Genomic DNA, 19,451 nt, shown 5'->3' with positions numbered 1-19,451 from the left:
ATCTACACTGTCTATGCAGGATTTGGGGGTCATAAGGACCAGTCAAATAGGTTGTATCTAGCTGTACTTAGGAATGTGATTACCAGAAGGAAATTGTATAAGACAGATATCTTGATCAATCCTAAGTAACTAGAGCAGGTGCAGAACTGGAAACTGTCAAGGATGACTGAGCCCTTCCTGTGTTCTGAGAAAGTTATTAAACATATTCAAAATAGATGCTGAAGTCACCTAAAATAAGAAATCACTATAGTCCTTCTCAGAACATTGTATCAGGAGGCACATGAGATTGGTTTCTTACCTTAGTGATGTTAACTTTGATCACTTGTTTAAAGTGGTATCTGCCAAGTTTCTCCATCTGTTTTCCCAACAGTCTTCAACCAAATAATTAGCTTCCGTTGATTCTTCCATGAATTAATTATTACTAATAGAGTTGTAAAAGGGCATTTCTGTGTTTCTGTCATTCTGTGTTCATTCATTAGTTGACAATGCTATATATAAAAGGGAGCTTTGTCTTCCCCTATATTTTGTCATTTAGTATCAGCATAGATTCATAGGCTCTTATTTTATTTCAATATGTCATGATCCATTCCTGTCATCATTTATTTCAATGAACACATTATCCAAGGTTTGGGAATAAGCAGCTCCTTCAAGCTGGATTTTTTAGAAAATTATTACTACTCACTTTCCTTTTGAGTTTTGTAATTGGCTTTATAAGTAAGGGAAAATATGCCTTACAGGCTACTGTAATGTATAAAATTTTCAAATACCATATTTTATGTTCCAAATGTTCAGCAGGGGCTAGTTTTTAAATGATGTGATGGGTTTGTTTTGATTTATATTCATTCTATCCTGGCTTATCTAAGTAGCCAATGCAAATTGGACATCTGACATAGTTATCAAATTAACATATGGCAATGGAAGAGAACAAAATTGATGTGCTGGTAGATTGTGAACCCATAATTGTAGACTTTATTAAGAGAACCCTCTGACCATTTAAGCTGAGCATTATGCCTAGGAGTGCAGAGAAATTTCACGTTTACAAAATGTATACTAATGATGAATTTTAGTAATCCTCCAACAAATCATAATAAGTATTCTTTTATCACAAAGATTTTGTGGTGTTAAAAGGATTGCCCCTAAAAATAAAAATTAAAAAAAAGGATTGCCCCTGATTTCCTGTTTTGTATCTACCCTCTAATTGTCAGGATTCAAACAGGTAAATTGTCAGAGTTTTTGACCACATCCTGCTGCTCGCATTTGAGCTTCATGGATCCTGGACCTGAGGGTAAGCTGTACAGTGAAGATTATGATGACGAAACCTATGATGAGCTTGAATCTGGCAACTGGATGGATGGCTTTGATTCAATCAATAATGGTAAGGAGGCTTCATAAAGCACTGGCTAGCTGGATAAGAATATGTAATATTGTTCAGCATTGTCTTTAATAATTCACGCTGCCAGCAATCTCACAGTGTACCAACCTCACTCCTCTTTAATACACCTAGATTTCTACTTTTGTTTGGCTTCACTTTTCATCCCTTTACTTACCTTTGGTTTCTGGTCTAATATCCCTGCGGTGATTGTGGAGTTAGACTGTTCCTTACTAAGGTTAGGGAAGATTTCTCTTCTGGGGCATTTGAAGTGCCTGGTGATTTTGAAATGGGAAGAAGCAGTGGTGAGTAAGAGATATTTAATCAAGTGCACAGTTTAAAAATACATATACAGGGCTGGGGTTGTGGCTCAGTGGTAGAATGCTTGCCTAGCATGTGTAAGGCACTGGGTTCAATTCTCAGTACTGAATATAAATAAGTAAAATAAAGGTCCATTGACAACTAAAACGTTTTTTAAAAATACATATACAGGGCTGGGATTGTGGCTTAGCAGTAGAGCGCTCACCTAGCACATGAGAGGCCCTGGGTTCAATCCTCAGCACCACATAAAAATAAATAAATAGTGATATTGTGTAAAAAAATACATATACATTACTGCATTTTACTTTAAAATTATAAAATATAAAATTTAATTTAGAGTGCTTTTTATATAACATTTGAGGGCTATATCAGAATCTCTGGGGAGATATGTTAATTCAAAAAAAGCCTGTTTAAAATGCCTATTGCTTTCATATTACAAACTACACAAATAATACACAGTAAAACCAAAATATAACTGGCTACTAGGATGTAGTAAGTAAGCATTGTGGGGGCTTAAATTAAAAATGACTGAGAAATCCTTACCTGTAGTGTAAAAACACTGACTTATGCCAGACAAGCTGTTATATTGTTTGAATCTTAAAGAAAGAAGGGCCCTTAAAAAGTAATTATCCTTCTAGCCATCTAAAACTTGGGTTGCCTACTTTTATTGTCTGGATATTTGACTGTTAGCCTGAATTTTTAAAAAAAATTTTTCATATGTATGTTATAGTTGTATTTGATGGGATTTGTTGTTACATATGCATCCATACACACAATATAATTTGGCCAATATCATTTCCCAGCATTCCACTCCTCCCTCCCCACCTCCCACCCTTTGGTCCCATTCCTTTACTGATCTCTCTTTGATTTTTAGCAGATCCAACCCCACCTTTGTTTTCCTTTTTCCTCTTGAGCTTCTGCATATGAAAGAGAACACATGACCCTTAATGTCTGAGATTGACTTATTTCCATTAACAGTGGTCTGTAGTTCCATCCATTTTCCTGCAATTGACAATTTCATTTTTCTTTATGGCTGAATAAACTCCATTGTGTGTGTGTGTGTGTGTGTGTGTGTGTGTGTGTGTTTTCTTTATCCATTCATCCATTGACAGACACCTAGGCTGGTTCCATAGTTTGGTTATTGTGAATCATGCTGCTATAAACAGGAGTATGAACGTATCACTGTAGTACAGTGACTTTAATTATTTTGAATAAATACTGAGGAGTGGTATAGCTAGGTCATATATGGTGGTTCCACGACTAGCCTTTTGAGGAACTGCTGTACTGATTTCCATAGTGGTTGTACTAATTTACAATCCCATCAACAGTGTAGGAATGTTCCTTTTTCTCCACATCCCCACCAGCATTTATTATTTTTGTGTTCTTCAGGACTGCCACATTTTTATTTTTTATATTGAGATATGATCTCATTAAGTTTCTCAGGATGGTACTGAATTTGCAGTCCTCCTACCTCAGCCTCCCAAGTAGCTGGGATTGAAGATGTGCTAAAATACATCTTTTTTATGATTTGTATCACTACATTTGTTCTTATAGCATTCTGAGTCACTTTCCCACATTTGGGTGTGCTCATTAGTGGTCTCACAGTGGGTATGTTGATTGCTTAGGTAGAAAGATTCTCTTCATATTCTTGTAATTCTCAACTTAAGATCATCCAAAACTAGATAATGTTGACTGACTTAGCTGACTTCTCTACTGATCCAGAGAGTGTACTTTTCAACTGTAAACAGTATGAATATTTATGTAAAGTTTAAAATATTAAGCATCCACAGAGTATATGTATATTTTTATTTCAATTATCTGTATTTCATTATCTAATATTATATGCTGGCATGCAAATAAAGATCAATTAACTTTAAAAAAATAATAATATTATAGAAGTTGTATGGTGGAGGGGGAGCCCAAAAGGATATGGACCATATCTACTTCACCAAAACATAGCACATAGTACACTGCCTGGTACATAGTAGCCAATATATATTTGGCAAATAAATATATGAGGTGACTAAAAGGCCACAAGAGTCTCATAGTGCTTTCTTCATGAATGCCACATGGAGATTTTTTGTATTAGTAGTAATTGTAGTTTTTATTCATAGATTCTGTTTATCACCAGGCTCAATGTTTTTTGGAAGATTTTTGTCGTTCCCTGACCCTTTCTCACAAAAGTCTCCTACTAGTGGGACTTGAAAGGCCTTGCTCTGCTCCTTCTTCCTTACCTCTGCCACCATCCCATCGCTCACACCTACCTACACAAATTATGAAACACTTGCTCTACCTATCTTAGAATAAGCTCATACTGCTTCAGGGAACCTTAACATTGTCCCGGGAAACCTGAAGAACAGGTGGGTCCTGGTTGGTGGCTATATTCTCTAAATCTTAAATCTATGAGGTTGTATAATGATCACAAGCTTTGTAGCCCCTCCATGATCAAAAAAACAGCCTACTTCCGGTGCTGCGTTATGAGTACGGGAGCCCATCATTCTGATTGCTGGGGTAGACTTTGAAGTAACTAAACTGTTCATTCTTTTCTCTCTCCCTCCTCCCACTAATCCTGCAGCTCGCTGTGGTGATGAAGTTGCTCGTTATTTAGATCACCTTTTGGCGCACACTGCTCCCCATCCTAAACTAGCCCCTACCTCACAGAAGGGAGGGCTAGATCGGTTCCGAGCTGCTGTGCAAACAACCTGCGACTTAATGTCCTTGGTGACCAAGGCCAAGGAACTCCATGTACAGAGTGAGTAATGCCATGACTCACTAGAGTAAGGCACAGGATGACATAAAGCCCAGGATGGGGGCGGGATATTGATTACACATAAGCAGGAACTTTGTTTTGTTCACTGCTTTATCCCCAGCATCTTGGACAGCACCTGGAACATATCAGACACTCAAATATTTGTAAAACAATAAATCAAATACAGTTTTGCTATCCATAATGCTATAGAGTCTGGTTTAACCAGGGACATGGTAAGGAGAGTCAGAACAATAGACGTGGAGCATATTCAGTTCTAACATCACTGTAAAATGATAGAAGAAGGAAAAGTTTAGAAAAAATCCTCCTTTGGAAGTAGTTTTGTTTATAGATAAAGCATTGCAAGACGATTACAGGTCAGCTATGCAATGGAAAGGGAGATAGTCTTAAGTTACAATTGGTTCCATTAGGCCAGTTATAATTTTTATAGTTGGTCATTCTAGCCATGTAGATCTGTAATTGTCGAATATGGTACTCATCCTTCACTGCATACTCTTCCCCATGACCCCTTTCCTCTTTCAGTAATATTTACAGTGGAGGATGTCTTCTACTACACATTATTAGGAGTTGCCATGGTTCCTAAAAGTATTCATTGTTTCTGTGTAGTAGCCACAAATGAAGGGAGAGAAGGGCTCCTTGGCCACACCTAGAAAACCTAAATGTTAACATTATTTAAATAATGAGGATGCTTGAGATGCATGCTCTTGCTGTCTAAAACTTTATTGACCATTACTAACCAAAGATATTAAATATGAACTCTAGGGATTCATTTAACATGTATAAAGGAGAAAAGCTTAGCATGCCCTTTGGGTATACTCACTGGAGAATGGGCTTATGTAAGATGAAGTTTATTGTCATATTTCTCGATTGTGAATCAGGAAAACTTGAGCTTAATTCCTAGCTCTGCTACTTACTTGCTTGAGCAGTTATCTGAGCTCTGTAACTCTTTGTATACGTAAAATGGTGAAAATGACAAGAGAGTCTCTTCTTAGTGATTATGGGTAAGTATTTCAACAATGTACTGTAAGTAAGAAATCTTAAGAATATCTCAAAGTTGGTCAGCCACTAGATTGTTTTGATTCCCTAGATAAGTTCATCCAATCACCTATTCTCAGGGAAATCCAACCACTAGCCATCAAGTATTTTATTAGGAATGTCCAGAAAATATAAAATGTAACTGAACCCTTTGTGTTACTTGTGGCATTCTGCCAAAGTTTCAGTGATAGCACCATCATGGAATTCATTGCACTTAGTAAATTTAATATCTTACATGACCACCTGATGGTATAATTCTAGAAAATCAAATTAAAATATGTTTATTGATTAATTAGACAGTCTTTAAATTATCTAATATTCACATTTCTCTTTTTTTGGTATCAACAAGGAAGAAAAAATTTGCCATTTTTGTTTTATAAAGAATTGACTGATATATGACCTCATTCCTGAGGTCAGCTGTGTATCTTTATTGGTCTCTTAGTTAGCTAACCTTCCTAATAAATGTTAACCTCTTGCAGATGTTCACATGTATCTTCCTACAAAGTTATTTCAGCCTTCTCGGCCTTCATTCAACTTACTTGACTCGCCTCAGTCCCCACAAGATGACCAGGTAAATGTGAGCTTGAGTTATTTCTATTTGTGTGTGCAAAAAAGCCATCTTTATAGAAAATTATAGAACTAGCCATTATGGTTCCTGTTAGTAGCTGATAGTAGGCAAAATACTATCCTGATGAAGATACATGTCCTTTTCAGCTCCGTCTTAAAGTGGACAAGTTTTCCTAAGTACATTTCAAGAAAACTACTTTGCTGTATCATATGTCTTGATGGTTTCACTGTTTTTGCTTTGCTTTTCATCAACATTTAGAGAATTCTTATGGAAAAGTTTTAAAGATAGAAAGATGACTCATTCTAGGGCATATTAAGTGGAGCACTTGTGGACTTAATTTCTTTTCAACATTTCTCAAACTAAAGGTTCCCTCTGTTCGTGTAGAAATGCATCTTCCTAGAGACCAATCTGGGGAGGTAGACTTTGAAGCACTGGTTTCACAATTAAAGGAGACCACAAGCTTACAGGAACAAGCTGATATTCTCTACATGTTGTATACTATGAAGTAAGTGATGGATATTATTAGCATATTTTAATGTTCATATAGAGAGGAAGTATAACATAGTCATTTTATTCTATAACAAATATCTGAGATAATCCACTTATTAAAAGAAAAGGTTTTTTTAGCTTACAGTTTTGAAGGCTTCAGTTCATGAGTTATTTCTTTTGGTTCTGTGGTGAGTCAGCATACCATGGCAGCTGCATGTGGCAAAACCATTCACCTCATGGACAGGATGCAGAAAAGAGAGAGAAAGAGAGGGAGAGAGAAAAGAGACCAGGATCACATAATCACCTTCAAGGGCATTCCCCCAGTGACCTAAGACCTCCCACAAGGTCTCACCCCTTAAAGTTTCCACCATCTCCCAATAGTGTCATGGGCTGGGACTAAACTTTTAACACATGGGCCTTTGGGACAATATTCCAGATCCAGATCATAGCATATAGGAAATGAACACAGCTTTGGAGTTTCACTGATTTGGTTTTGAATACAGGTTTGCAACCTACTCATTCCACAACTTAAAGCCTCAATTTTCCTCATTTACAAAATTTGGATTATACATACCTCATAGAATTATTATAAAAATCTATAAAGTTCCTAATGCCTGGCACATCATCAGTAATCAATAATTGCCAAGGATTATTATCAGTATTGTGGTTCTTTTTAAAATATTTATTTATTTATTCATTTTAGTTAGTTACAACATCTTTATTTTATTTATTTATTTTTATGTGGTGGTGAGGATCGAACCCAGGGCCTCACACGTGCTAGGTGAGTGCTCTACCGCTGAGCCACAACCCCAGCCCCAGAATTATGGTTCTTATTAAGCCTCCATTATTTGGTAAAACCTACAGATATATTCTTAACACAAGAGAAAGAAGAATACAGAGGCTTATAGGAAAAAGAAACTAATATTTTCAAATGTATTCTTATGTGTTATGTACCCCCTTAGTACTTTGTATCTTAAACTCAATATGTCCAAATTGATTTCCTCTTTCTTGCCTACCTCTACACAAAAAAACCTGCTCTTTCTCCTCTTTTCTTGTTATAGTGAATAGAATATAAAGAGGCAGGATTTATACCCCCTTCTAAATTTGGAAAAAGGGGCTGTTGATGTAGCTTGGTGTTAGTTTACTTGCCTAGCATGTGCAAGACCCTGGGTTTGACTCCCAGAATTGCAAAAAAATAAAAAAATAAAATGGGCAACAACTAGATATCATGTGCCTCCTGATGTTACTTAAGTACAGAGCATTGCCTATGAAGTTGCTCTTTTTGTCATGTGAATATTAATAAGATCTAATTAGCCTGTTGTTGCCATTATACAATTCCTCATTAGCTTTTTTCCTAACGATTTTAGCAAGTATCAGTGGTGATTGCCCAGATCTACTATTTCATTAAAGGTTTGCCAAATCCTGGTCTTCTAATTCTACACAATGATCTCTTTAATATGCTCATCCCCTCCCTTAATTTTTTTTTGCTTCACTTAAGCAGGGGGAAAGTTCAAGAGCCTTAATATGGCACATAGGAACCTCTGTGATAAAGTTCCTGCCTCCTTCCAGATTCCGCTTTCACCACTTCGTGTCCTGTAATTGGTATTCCAGCAACACCAAAGTGCTCATAGTTTTTCATCAACACTATGTTGTCTCATTTCTGTGTCTTTGCTCATGTTCCTCTCTTTGCAAGGACTCTCTCCTTCCTCTTCAGTCTGACTTATACTCAGCTCTTCTCATATCGTCCAAGGAGTCAGCTTGAAACCTTTGACTTTCCTAATCCTTGCTCCTTAAGCATTCCTTGTAATGCAGTACAGACAACTAATACTTTATTGCCATGTTATTGTGTGTGTGTGTGTGTGTGTGTGTGTGTGTGCGTGCCTATCACCTCCATTACACTAAGCTCTTCAAGGACATTGACTGTTTTATTGTAGTCTGAAAACAACCTAGTGCTTGCCTTATAATATGTTCTCAGTATAGGCTGGTCAAACAAATGAACTTCTTAATTTAATCCTTATACTTTTTCCATGAGATGATTGGTACCTACATTTATTGCAGATGGGAGGACCAACTCAGAAAGGTTGATCAACTTTCTGAAGGTCACACAGTTAGGGGAAGAGATGAGATGAAAAACCTTGTTCTCTGACTCCAAAGTTCATGCTATTTTCATCAAACTATCCTATTTAATGAGCAAATGAAAAAGACACAGGTCTTCTGTTAGCTGAAAAGCCATTGAACACCAAAGTAAAAGTTTTACATACTCAGTTGTTTAAAAAAATAACCTTCTGGGTGTGGTGGCACATGCCTGTAATTCTAGCAACTCTGGAGACTGAGGCAGGAAGATAGCAAGTTTGAGGCCAGCCTCAGCAACTTAGTGAGGCTCTAAGCAACTTAGTGAGACCCTGTCTCAAAATAAAACATAAAAGGGTTGGGCATTTAGCTCAGTGGTAAATCACTCCTGGGTTCAATCCCTAGTACCAAAATAAATAAATAAATAACCCAAAGAAGCCAGACATGGTGGCACATACCTGTTGTCCCAGCTACTCAGTGGCTGAGGTAGAAGGATCACCGATTGTATGAGTTCAAAGCCAATCTGGGTAACATAGCAAGACATATCAAAAATTAGAATAAAAATAATTCAAATAGATTTTTAGCTATATGGGGCCTGAGTTTTTGTATATGCTTCACCTCAGACTTGTTCATAATAATTAAACATCAGCCATGAATACTCTAAACCACTGCACCCCTTCAGAATTCACTAACCTAGACATCCCACACAGTGCTGCAGAAGGACATCACCTAGACATTTAACCCTTACCCCAGCTTCTCCTTTCCCTCTGACAGTTCCCTTGTCCTTCTCCTTTTCTGAGTGACAGAATCTGGGCCAAGGTCTTCTGAATGATTTCATGTTTTGAGAGACTTCCCTTCTTATGCAACCTATCAAAGTGCCACCCAGTAAAGCTTATTGTGTGTTACTATTTTTCTTAAAAGCCTGGGTCTTATTTTGGTATCTTTGTTTCTTTCTTTTTTTTCTTTTGTGGTATAGCACTTTATTCAGGTATGTGTCGTGTACTTATTAGGTACCAGCACATGCTAAATGCAGGGGAATGGAAAGATAGAGAGAGTGAAAGGAGATAAAGGATAAGGACAGAATAACTGTAGCTTGAATAGAACTTGAAGATTCAGAGGGGTAATTGAGATGGGCAGGCAAAACGTTGTACACAGAAGCTCATGCTCACACCAATTCATATGATCCATGGTTGATCACCTCTTCTGCTCCTACATTGCATCCTAACTTGACCATGACATCTGAGTGAACCCTATAATCTCCTTGAAACTAATATTCTATATAATATCAGATCACTTCAATAGGGGTTGTGGGCATAGCTTAGGTTGTGGGCATAACACAATGCACTGGGTCCATCCAGCAACACACATATACACATGCACACACAAAAACTTGACTAGATTGTGTATGATCATGCCATGTGGCTATGTGATACACTTGGAACTCTATCCAGTTTCCCTGTGTAGATAAGGAGAATAACAGATGCATTTTCCTATGTTTATTGACAGATATTCCTTCTGTGAATTGTATGTTTATAACCTTGCGTTATTTTTTATTTTTCTTATCAATATTAGATTACCCTTTTGTTATACATGTTTCATGTATTTTTCCAAGGAATTTGCCTTTTAACTTTATGTGCCTTTCTCTACATTAAAACTTCAGTTTTTATGTAGGCAAACCTTTTGATCTTTTTATTTTTCTCTTTACTTTGTGGTACTGGAGATTGAGCCCAGAACCTTGCACATGCTAGGCAAACACTCTTCAACTGAGTAATACCCCCAACCTGATATTTTCCTCTTTTGGCTTCAGGATTTCTTGCATGTATCAGGGATCTTCTCCCCTTCCAGAATTTAAAAAATGCTTTAAATACCTTTGATAAATTTTTTAATGCTTTAGGTCTTTAACCTACCTGGAATTTATTTTTATGTATGTCTTCCTGCTCAATATTGTCTAAAATCAGATTCACTGTACCAGAACATACTGCTTGTCTTTCTTTACTCTGTTTCTGATACCATCATTCTTTCAGATCACCAGAAATTGTATCATCTTCAACTCCTCCTTTTCCCCGCCTCTCCCCACATCACCAAGTTCCATAGGGAATCACTGGCCAAATCTACACCTTCTAAGACCTTTCAACCTAATTTATCTACTATTGCTTCCACTCACAATGTGAGTGCTCTCACCAAAGCTCAGCCTCTGCATGTCTACCTTCATACCTTGATTCATGTTTTTTCCTCTGCCTAGAATATTCTCCTTTGCTACCACATCTCTATTTATACTTGCAATTCTCTCTATCCATCAAAGTCTAGTTCATCTGTCACCTCCACAAAGTATTCTCTGATCTCTAATAATAAAGAGATCAGAGGTTAATAATAATCTTTCCTGATTCTGAGATCTTATAGCACTTTTTCATACTTTTATAGTAAATTTGGATAATTTCAGATTTAAAGAAAAGTTTTAAAGATAACACAAAAATGTTCTAGTATCCTTTATTCTGATTCCTCTAGTGTTTCCACTGAGCTTTAATATCTCTCTTTTCTCGCTGTCTCTATTTCTCTCTTATACCACCACAACCACCATCTATACTCTCTCTCTCTCTCTCTCTCTCTCTCTCTCTCTCTCTCTCTCTCTCTCACACACACACACACACACACACACACACACACATTATTTTTTGAACCATTTGGGAGTGATAGAGTAGATGGGGATCACGTCTAAAATATTCAGTGTGTATTTCCTAAAAATTAGGAACTCTCTTACATAAGCATACTATAATCACAAAAATCAGAAAAATAACTTTGAAACAATACTTGTATCTATCTGCAGACCCTATTAAGATTTGTCAGACCATTAATGTATTTACTGCAAAAGAAAATCTAAAATCATGTATTTCGTTCAGTTCTTGTGTATCTTGAATCTCCATTGATCTAAAATAGTTTGAGTCTCATTTTTCATGTTATTGATATTTTTAGAACAATAAAGATCATTTATCCTGTAGAATCCCCCGCAGTCTTGAGTTTTTTGTCTTGTTTTTTTCTGGTACTGAGGATTGAACTCAGAGGCACTCAACCACTGAGCCACTTCCATACCCTATTTTGTATTTTATTTAGAGACAGGGTCTCTCTGAGTTGCTTACCACTTTGCAGTTGCTGAGGCTGGCTTTGAACTCACGATCTTCCTATCTTAGCCTCCCAATCCGCTGGGATTACAGGTGTGCACCACTACGCCCTGCTCAGTCTTGATTTCTGTGATGCTTTATCATAAGTAAATTCAGGTTATGCTTTTATTTTTTCAGGAATACCCCTGAGTGATGCCAAGTTCTCTGTGTGTCATGTCAGGAGGCACATAATGTTGACTAGTCCAATTGCTAGTAGTGTTAACTTTGATCACTTGGTTTGATCAGTTGGTTAAGACAGTAGCTTCAAGATTCCTTCACTGAAAAGTTATTATCTTTTGAAATAAAAAATAAATCTTGTAGAGCTATACCTTGGGACTATGTAAATATGTTATTATTTTTTCAAACTTTAACTCACTTGATTTGTATCCGTTGATGACCTCCTATAGTATTTATTTCTTCTTTTGGTACCGGGGATTGAACTCAGGCACGTGACCACTGAGCCACATCCCCAGCTCTATTTAGTATTTTATTTAGAGGCAGGGTCTCACCGAGTTGCTTAGCATCTGGCTGTTGCTGAGGCTGGCTTTAAGCTTGAAATCCTCCTGCCTCAGCCTCCCGAGCTGCTGGGATTATAGATGTGCACCACTGCACCTGGCTAACCTCTTGTAGTATTTCATGTTTTTTAAAAAAATTTGATATATTAAATAGACAATACATTCTCATGATCGAAATTTTTTAAATACAAAAGAAAATATAATGAATGGGTAAAAGGTCTTTTCCCACCTCTAGATACCCAGTTCCCCACTTCACAGGCAACCAGTATATTTGTGTGTGTGTGTGTGTGCAACCTCCAGGGATATTTTATGCTTATTATGTAAATGCAGACATCTGTACTTTATCCCTATTTTGCCCAAATTTAGTATAATGTATACACTGCTGTATACCATGCTTTTTTTCACTGAAACTTTGTATCATGACACAGATTGCTCATCCATATGTCAGGGGATTGATACTGACTGGCTGGCTATTGGCTAGAATCTCATTACCTACAGGTGGAATAACAGCAAATAACCTTCCCATGTGTGTCTCTATTTTCTGACAGCATGAATACTGGGTTCTAAGAGTGTGTGTCCCAGAGAAGACCAGGTAGAAGCTGTGTTGCTTTTTATGACAGCCTCAGAAATCATATGGTGTCACTTTTACCTTAGTCAAAAGTATGCCTGGACTCAAGTAGGGGGAATACAGACCCCACTTCTTTTATTTTTTAATTAATTTGTTTAACCATTCATTCATTTGCAGTACTAGATATCATACCTAGGTCCTCTCACTACTAGGCAAGTTTTCTACTAACTAAGCTACATCTCAAATCCTTTTTTATTTTTCATTTTGAGATGATCTTCCTATGTTGCTGAGGATGGTTTCGAACTTATGATCCTCCTGCCTCAGCCTCCTGAGTTGCTGAGATTACAGGTGTGGGCCACCACACCTGGCTAAATCTACTTTATATTTTCTTAGTAGCTGTATTGAATTCTATTATTTCACTGTACTATAATTTATTAAGTCAATCTTCTATTGATGGACATTTGTGTATTATCCATTTATTCACCATCACAATGTTTATAGTGAATAACCTTTAATCATATATCATTTCACATGTGTGGAAGGAATTTATCTTCCAGAAAACCAGAAATTGGACTGATAGGTTAAAGAATATAGGTATTTTTAAGTGTATAATGGCTTTTTGTATACTCTCTGTATCATACATATCTCTTTCACCATCCATTTTAGAGTTTTTTTCATTATCCCAAAGAGAATTCCTATTCCTTTTATCCATTAACTTCCAATCCCTCCATCCCCTAGCCCTTGGCAACCAACCATTAATCTATTTCTTGCTTCTACAAATTTGCCTATTTTGGACACTTTATATAAATGGAGTCATACAGTATGTAGTCCTTTGTAACAATTATCTTTCATTTAGCAAAGTATTTTCAAGGTTTACTTCTGTTGTAGCATGTATCAATTCTTCATTTATTTGCAAATATTATTACCTGTAGGACTCTGCCACATTTTATTTATCTATTTATCAGTTCATGGACATTTGAATTATTTCCACTTTTTTGGCAAATTTAATAATGCTATTATAAACATTCACATACAAATTAATGTGGACATATGCTTTCATTTCTCTTGGATCTGAGTAGAAATGCTAAATCATGGTAACTATGTTTAACCATTGTAGGCACTACAAAGCTGTTTTCCAGTATTTTTGATATTAATATATATTTCCAGAAAGCCTTCCAGATGGGTCACCCCAATTTTTATACCTACCAGGAACATATGGAAAGTGCCTGTTTTAACCAATGCAGTGTTATCAAATTTGGAAACTTTTGACAACTTGATATATTAAAAATATTATCTTGGTATAATGTTAATTTTAATTTTTATTATTATGGGTGAGGTAGAGCAACCTTTCCTATATTTAATACCTGCCAGTATTTATTTTGTCAGGTTTTCTTTTGTTGTTTCTTATTTTCTGATCTATTTACCAGAGGTCTTTATGTATGTAAAGAGAATTGGCCCTATGAAGTGCCAATATTTTCCCATTTTGTAATTTGTCCTATACTTTGCATACAGTGGTTTTTGAGATCAAAGGTTTTTTTGTTGTTTTATGTGTACAAATGTATTAACGTTTTTATGGCTTCAAACATGTGTTCCATAGTTTAAAATTCCTCTTCCCTCCAAAGTTATAAACAAATTCTCCCATATTTTTCTAGTTTCTTTATATTTAGATCTTTGATACATTTTGAATTATGGTATATACAGTGTAAAGTATAGATCCAACCTTTTTCAAGATGGCTACTTGATGTCTTAACATCATGTAATAAATAATCTGCCTTTATCACATATTAAATTCCAAATTTCAGAGAACTTTGTATGTCTTTTATGGCCCCTCATAGTTGATTGTGTTATAGTAATTTTGTGCCAATAATGTATATGTATCCTTTAAAAATAAACACACATCCTTCTTATTTCTTCATTAGTTCCTGAAGTACAATCATACTTTCTGAACTTCCAGTAGGTAAACTAAATCTGTCTTTAGTGTCATCCCTGTTGAGGCCTGTAAAGAGAGTAAAATAATGCATTTTGTCCAAGTATAAATGAAACTAAGACATTATTGGCTAGGTATTTGCCTTTTAGGGTGACTGTTCATCATAGTTTTATAAGGATTTCTAGTAAATAGTATTAGTTTCCTGATTAAGGGAGGCCTGTCAAAAATAGGTATATCCTGGTGGGGGTTGTGGCTCAGTGGTAGAGCACTTGCCTAGCACGTGTGAGGCACTGGATTCTATCCTTAGCACCACAAAACAAATAAAATAAAGGCATGCTGTCCAAATACAACTACAAAAAAGAATTTAAAACAATAGGTATGTCCATTATAACACTGAAAGATAAGATTGTTGTTGGATACTTTACTTTTAATTAATATACTTCTGTCTTTAAAATTCCAGAGGACCTGACTGGGACACTGAATTGTATGAAGAAGGGGGTGCTACAGTCAGAGAGCTTCTTACTGAACTATATGGCAAAGTTGGAGAAATTCGTCATTGGGGCCTGATTAGATACATCTCTGGGATATTAAGGAAGAAAGTGGAAGCACTTGATGAAGTACTATAAACTCTTGAATTTATGTCATGTCTAAATGGGCATGCTTTTTTGCTTTTTTTTCTTGGTTCTTTTTAGTTATAAGTAACATAGGGTTACATATATGTAATATAGGGTTCAATTATAAAAGCATGGAATATAATTTGCTTTAATTCAGTCCCTGTTACTTCCTTTTCCCTCCTCTCCTCCCTCCCCCTGTTCCCTTCCCTCTACTGATCTTTCTGCTATTTACTTACAGTTTTTTAAAATTACTGTCTTGTGGATGTATATAATGGTAAGATTCACTGTGGCATATTTATATATGTATGAAGGAAAGTTAGATTCATTCCATTATTGTCCCCTTATCCCATCCCTCCTCCCTCCCCCTCAATCCCCTTCATCAACTCCTTTGATCTTTCTTTTATTTTGATGAAATCCCTCCTACGCTTGCTTTTTCTTTTATTGTACTAGCTTCTGCACATCAAAGAAAACATTTGACCTTTGACTTTCTGGATCTGGCTTATTTCAATTAACATGATAATCTCCAGTTTCATCCATTTACCAACAAATGGGTGTGCTTTTTAAAAGTTAGTTTCAGGGATGGAGGTGTAGCTCAGTGGTAGAGTGCTTGCCTAGCATACATAAAGCCCCAGATTCCATTCTGACTACTGGAAAAAAAATTGGTTTCCTTAATTGTTTTTAAGGCAACCACATTCTCTAATTATTATATATGGTTTTTTTTCACATATACAGTTTCTGATATTCACTTACATTTCTGTTAGTGACAAATGTATATTACTGAACCATAATAACTGTAGACTTTTGAGGTGCTATAAACTATAAGAATTCTACATCCTAAGCATGAATTTACACTAAACTAAAAGTACCTACCTCCAAAGAGTAAGACCCCTTTGTTCCTTCCTAGAAATCCCTCTTTTCTGATAATCATTGTATTTCCTGAGGAAGAGAGTTTGGTGTGTTATTAGGTTAGGAGGACTCAAAGGTTTCTAGGCTAAGAAGAGAAAAGTTTGTGGAAATATGAGGTTTTATGGAAAGGATAATGTCATGCTGTCTCTTCTTAGGCCTGTACAGACCTTTTATCCCACCAGAAACATTTGACAGTGGGACTCCCTCCAGAACCTCGAGAAAAGACCATCTCTGCGTGAGTATGGCATTTGGTTAGGTTTGATAAGTTTCTCTGAGCATTTAAGGAACTGTGTGAATTTATACAATTCTATTGCCTTAATCTGTCTATTGATGACAACATCCTCCATACACACTTCTGTCCAAGACATTCAGCAAGAAAATATTGGGAATAACAGGGCATGGGTAAATTAAAGAGAACAACTAACATGGAATAGTGTTTAAACTTTTCTTTTCTTATTAGTATTTCCTAAACCTCTCTTCAAAAAAAGCACAACAAAACATGCAGGTCACTGTAAATTGGCACCCATAGTCAACCAACCGTCCTCTGAGAGAGGAAGTAGAAGAAGGTGTCTGGCTAGAGTACAGGGCTGATGATGCAACTCTATGCTGCTTAATAAGTGATAAAAGTGGTAGAAGTCAAGGCCAAAGTGGGGAAATGGGTACTTTTAGAGCAGAGTGAGGTGGCAACCTTGGAAGAACAGTATCATCAAACTACTCCTGCCTTAGTTCTGCCACACTTGGCAGCAGTACCCTCAGATAGCCTAGGACTGGAGAGGGTGGGAAGAAGGGTGAAAGGCTAGAATGAAACATTTTATTTCTTACACAAGTTTTCCATTTGTCACAAGCCATGCCAGTAAAACTCATCTGCACTAAATCTGTCTAATTTCATGTCCTGCCAGTGCCAATATATAAATCTGCAAGCAGGTTGTATTTCCAAGAAATATTTTTAGAAGGTTTCTAACTTCATTCATAACTGATCTGCAAAATCCATTTTTCTATGAGGGAGTAATTTAAAACAGGATGTTTATCCTGACTGTCAGTCTACTTCAGTAGCCAGTATAGTGAAAAGTTCATTTTGTAAACAAAATATGTTCTAGATATAGAGTTGAATCAGGAATAAATGAGAGATAAGTGATCAGGGATGCCTTTGCTGATGTCTACATTCTACCTTCTTCCTATTCCATGCCCATGGTTTCTGTTGCCTGTAATATCCAGTTTAAACTCCTGATGAAGACTTGGGGACATGTCCTAGGACCATGCATCAGGTTCCATGTGTAAAATCCTAGTTATGCTTTAGGAAAATATCCCTATCCTTGAGTGTTAATGTGCTTAGGAAGTCATAGTACAATACCACAGATGGGGTGGTTTAATCAACAGAAAAGAAATGTATTCTCTCACATTTCTGGAGGCTAGAAGTTCAGTGGGGTTGGTTCATTCTGAAGGCTGTGAAGGACTTTTTTCCAGGGATCTTTTCTTGTGGGTGGCCATCTTATTTCTTATGTCTCTTCACATTTCTTCCCTCCGCACATTTTCATGTCTAAATTTCCCTTTTTTATAAAGATACTAGTCATATTGGATTAGGGTGAACTCCAGTGACATAACATAGCCACCTCTAAAGATCATATGAGCAAATAAGGTTACACTCTCCAGTACAAGTGTTGGATTTCAACTTATGAATTTGGGGGCAATACAATTCAGCCCATAACACTTTGCTCCTGGAAAACCACCTTTTATGACAAAACAGATCAGTTTTGTTACACTATAAATAATCCAAAAAAGATGGCATATTCCCAGAGTACTTAGTGTCAATAAGAGAGTCACCAGTGTGTTAATTAGCCATTAACATTAGAAAGGTAACCATTATGGCTATAAAGAAATACACAATATTTATATTTAATTTAGTGTGTGTCTGTATATATATGTGAACTAATGAAACTTGAAAATGAATATGTGACTGCAAACACAAATGGTTTCCAAAAAGCACAACTTAGTGTATTTCTTTATAGCCATAATAGTTAACCTTTCTAATGTTATTGACTAACCATGAAAGACTAGTTCTGGAAGGATATCATGGATAACTTTTAAATAAAAATGTTTAGGAGAAGGAAAATCTAGGTGTATAGAGGAAAAAGCAAGCTCCTCTGAGTTGATATAGGCCAGAGTAGTTTAGGGAGGCAATGAATGAACTTTGGAAATGAAAAGAACCAAAATGCTACTGGTAATAATGAGGTATTGAGGCAATAACCTGGACTTAGTAAGAGGTTTTTAAAATTTTTTTCAGTATATTTATGTTTAAATGGGTGTACATTTTTTTTTTTTTACTTTTTTCTTCCTCAGACCTCTGCCCTATGAGGCACTTACTCAGCTGATAGATGAAGCCAGTGAAGGGGACATGAGTATTTCAATCCTTACACAGGTAAGCAGAATTATAATGCCTAATATGCTGATTAATATTTAAAAATTAGTTTTCAATTAGGATAGCAATTTGTAAAGACAACAAAATAGGCATTGTGAGGCCTCATGCATAATTTTTTGTCTATATCCATCTGTGCACAGGAAATAATGGTATATCTAGCCATGTATATGCGAACCCAGCCTGGCCTCTTTGCAGAAATGTTTCGACTTCGAATTGGTCTGATCATACAAGTTATGGCAACAGAACTGGCCCACTCCCTTCGATGCTCAGGTACTCAATTCAGTAATATTTTTAGGCAGAATTCACTTTTCATGTAGATCAATGGAGTTTGGCATCAGGAGGGAAAGAAAGCTAAAACATTTTTACCTATATCTCAGAAGCTGTGTAAGGCAATCTTGTTCTCATGTCTTAATCACTACTATGCAAGTGAAAGGACTGATTTGGTAACACTTTTGTATATTGGTTCTGTAACTTCAAAATGCCACATCTTAGGGGCTCTGCACTCGAAATTCTTCTTATCTGCTAACTTCATTCCTCCCAACTCCTCAGAGTGTGTTGGAGAATACTGGAGTGTGACATACTGGGTTTGGTTCTGATTCAGGCAGTGGAGCTTCAGAACACCAAAGTTAAGTCACTATATCAGTAGATATAGGATCAGTATCCTATCTCTCTAGTCAACATCATGATTGATAAAGGAAGACAATATTTTTATTAATATTTGTCTAAAAATA

The 19,451-nt window shown here is 36.3% G+C and overlaps 1 protein-coding gene across 4 annotated transcripts in view; it reads left to right on the top strand.

The window, feature by feature from the left end:
- Positions 1 to 19,451, top strand: part of Phka1 (phosphorylase kinase regulatory subunit alpha 1) — a 110,850-nt gene that overhangs the window by 65,853 nt on the left and 25,546 nt on the right. For 2 of the 4 annotated variants that reach the window (XM_026414032.2, XM_026414031.2), the window contains exons 18-25: positions 1,206 to 1,375; positions 4,266 to 4,442; positions 5,972 to 6,063; positions 6,426 to 6,565; positions 15,245 to 15,401; positions 16,460 to 16,539; positions 18,642 to 18,720; positions 18,861 to 18,990. In XM_026414032.2, the coding sequence (XP_026269817.2) occupies positions 1,206 to 1,375; positions 4,266 to 4,442; positions 5,972 to 6,063; positions 6,426 to 6,565; positions 15,245 to 15,401; positions 16,460 to 16,539; positions 18,642 to 18,720; positions 18,861 to 18,990 (1,025 nt within the window). The remainder of the gene's footprint in view (positions 1 to 1,205; positions 1,376 to 4,265; positions 4,443 to 5,971; positions 6,064 to 6,425; positions 6,566 to 15,244; positions 15,402 to 16,459; positions 16,540 to 18,641; positions 18,721 to 18,860; positions 18,991 to 19,451) is intronic. The other 2 variants (XM_026414034.2, XM_026414033.2) reach the window with 1 other exon arrangement.

This window comes from Urocitellus parryii, chromosome X, assembly GCF_045843805.1.
Source record: "Urocitellus parryii isolate mUroPar1 chromosome X, mUroPar1.hap1, whole genome shotgun sequence".
Lineage (NCBI taxonomy): Eukaryota > Metazoa > Chordata > Mammalia > Rodentia > Sciuridae > Urocitellus > Urocitellus parryii.
Note: the sequence above shows the minus strand (reverse complement) of the source record. Positions and strands in the feature narration are given on the sequence as shown.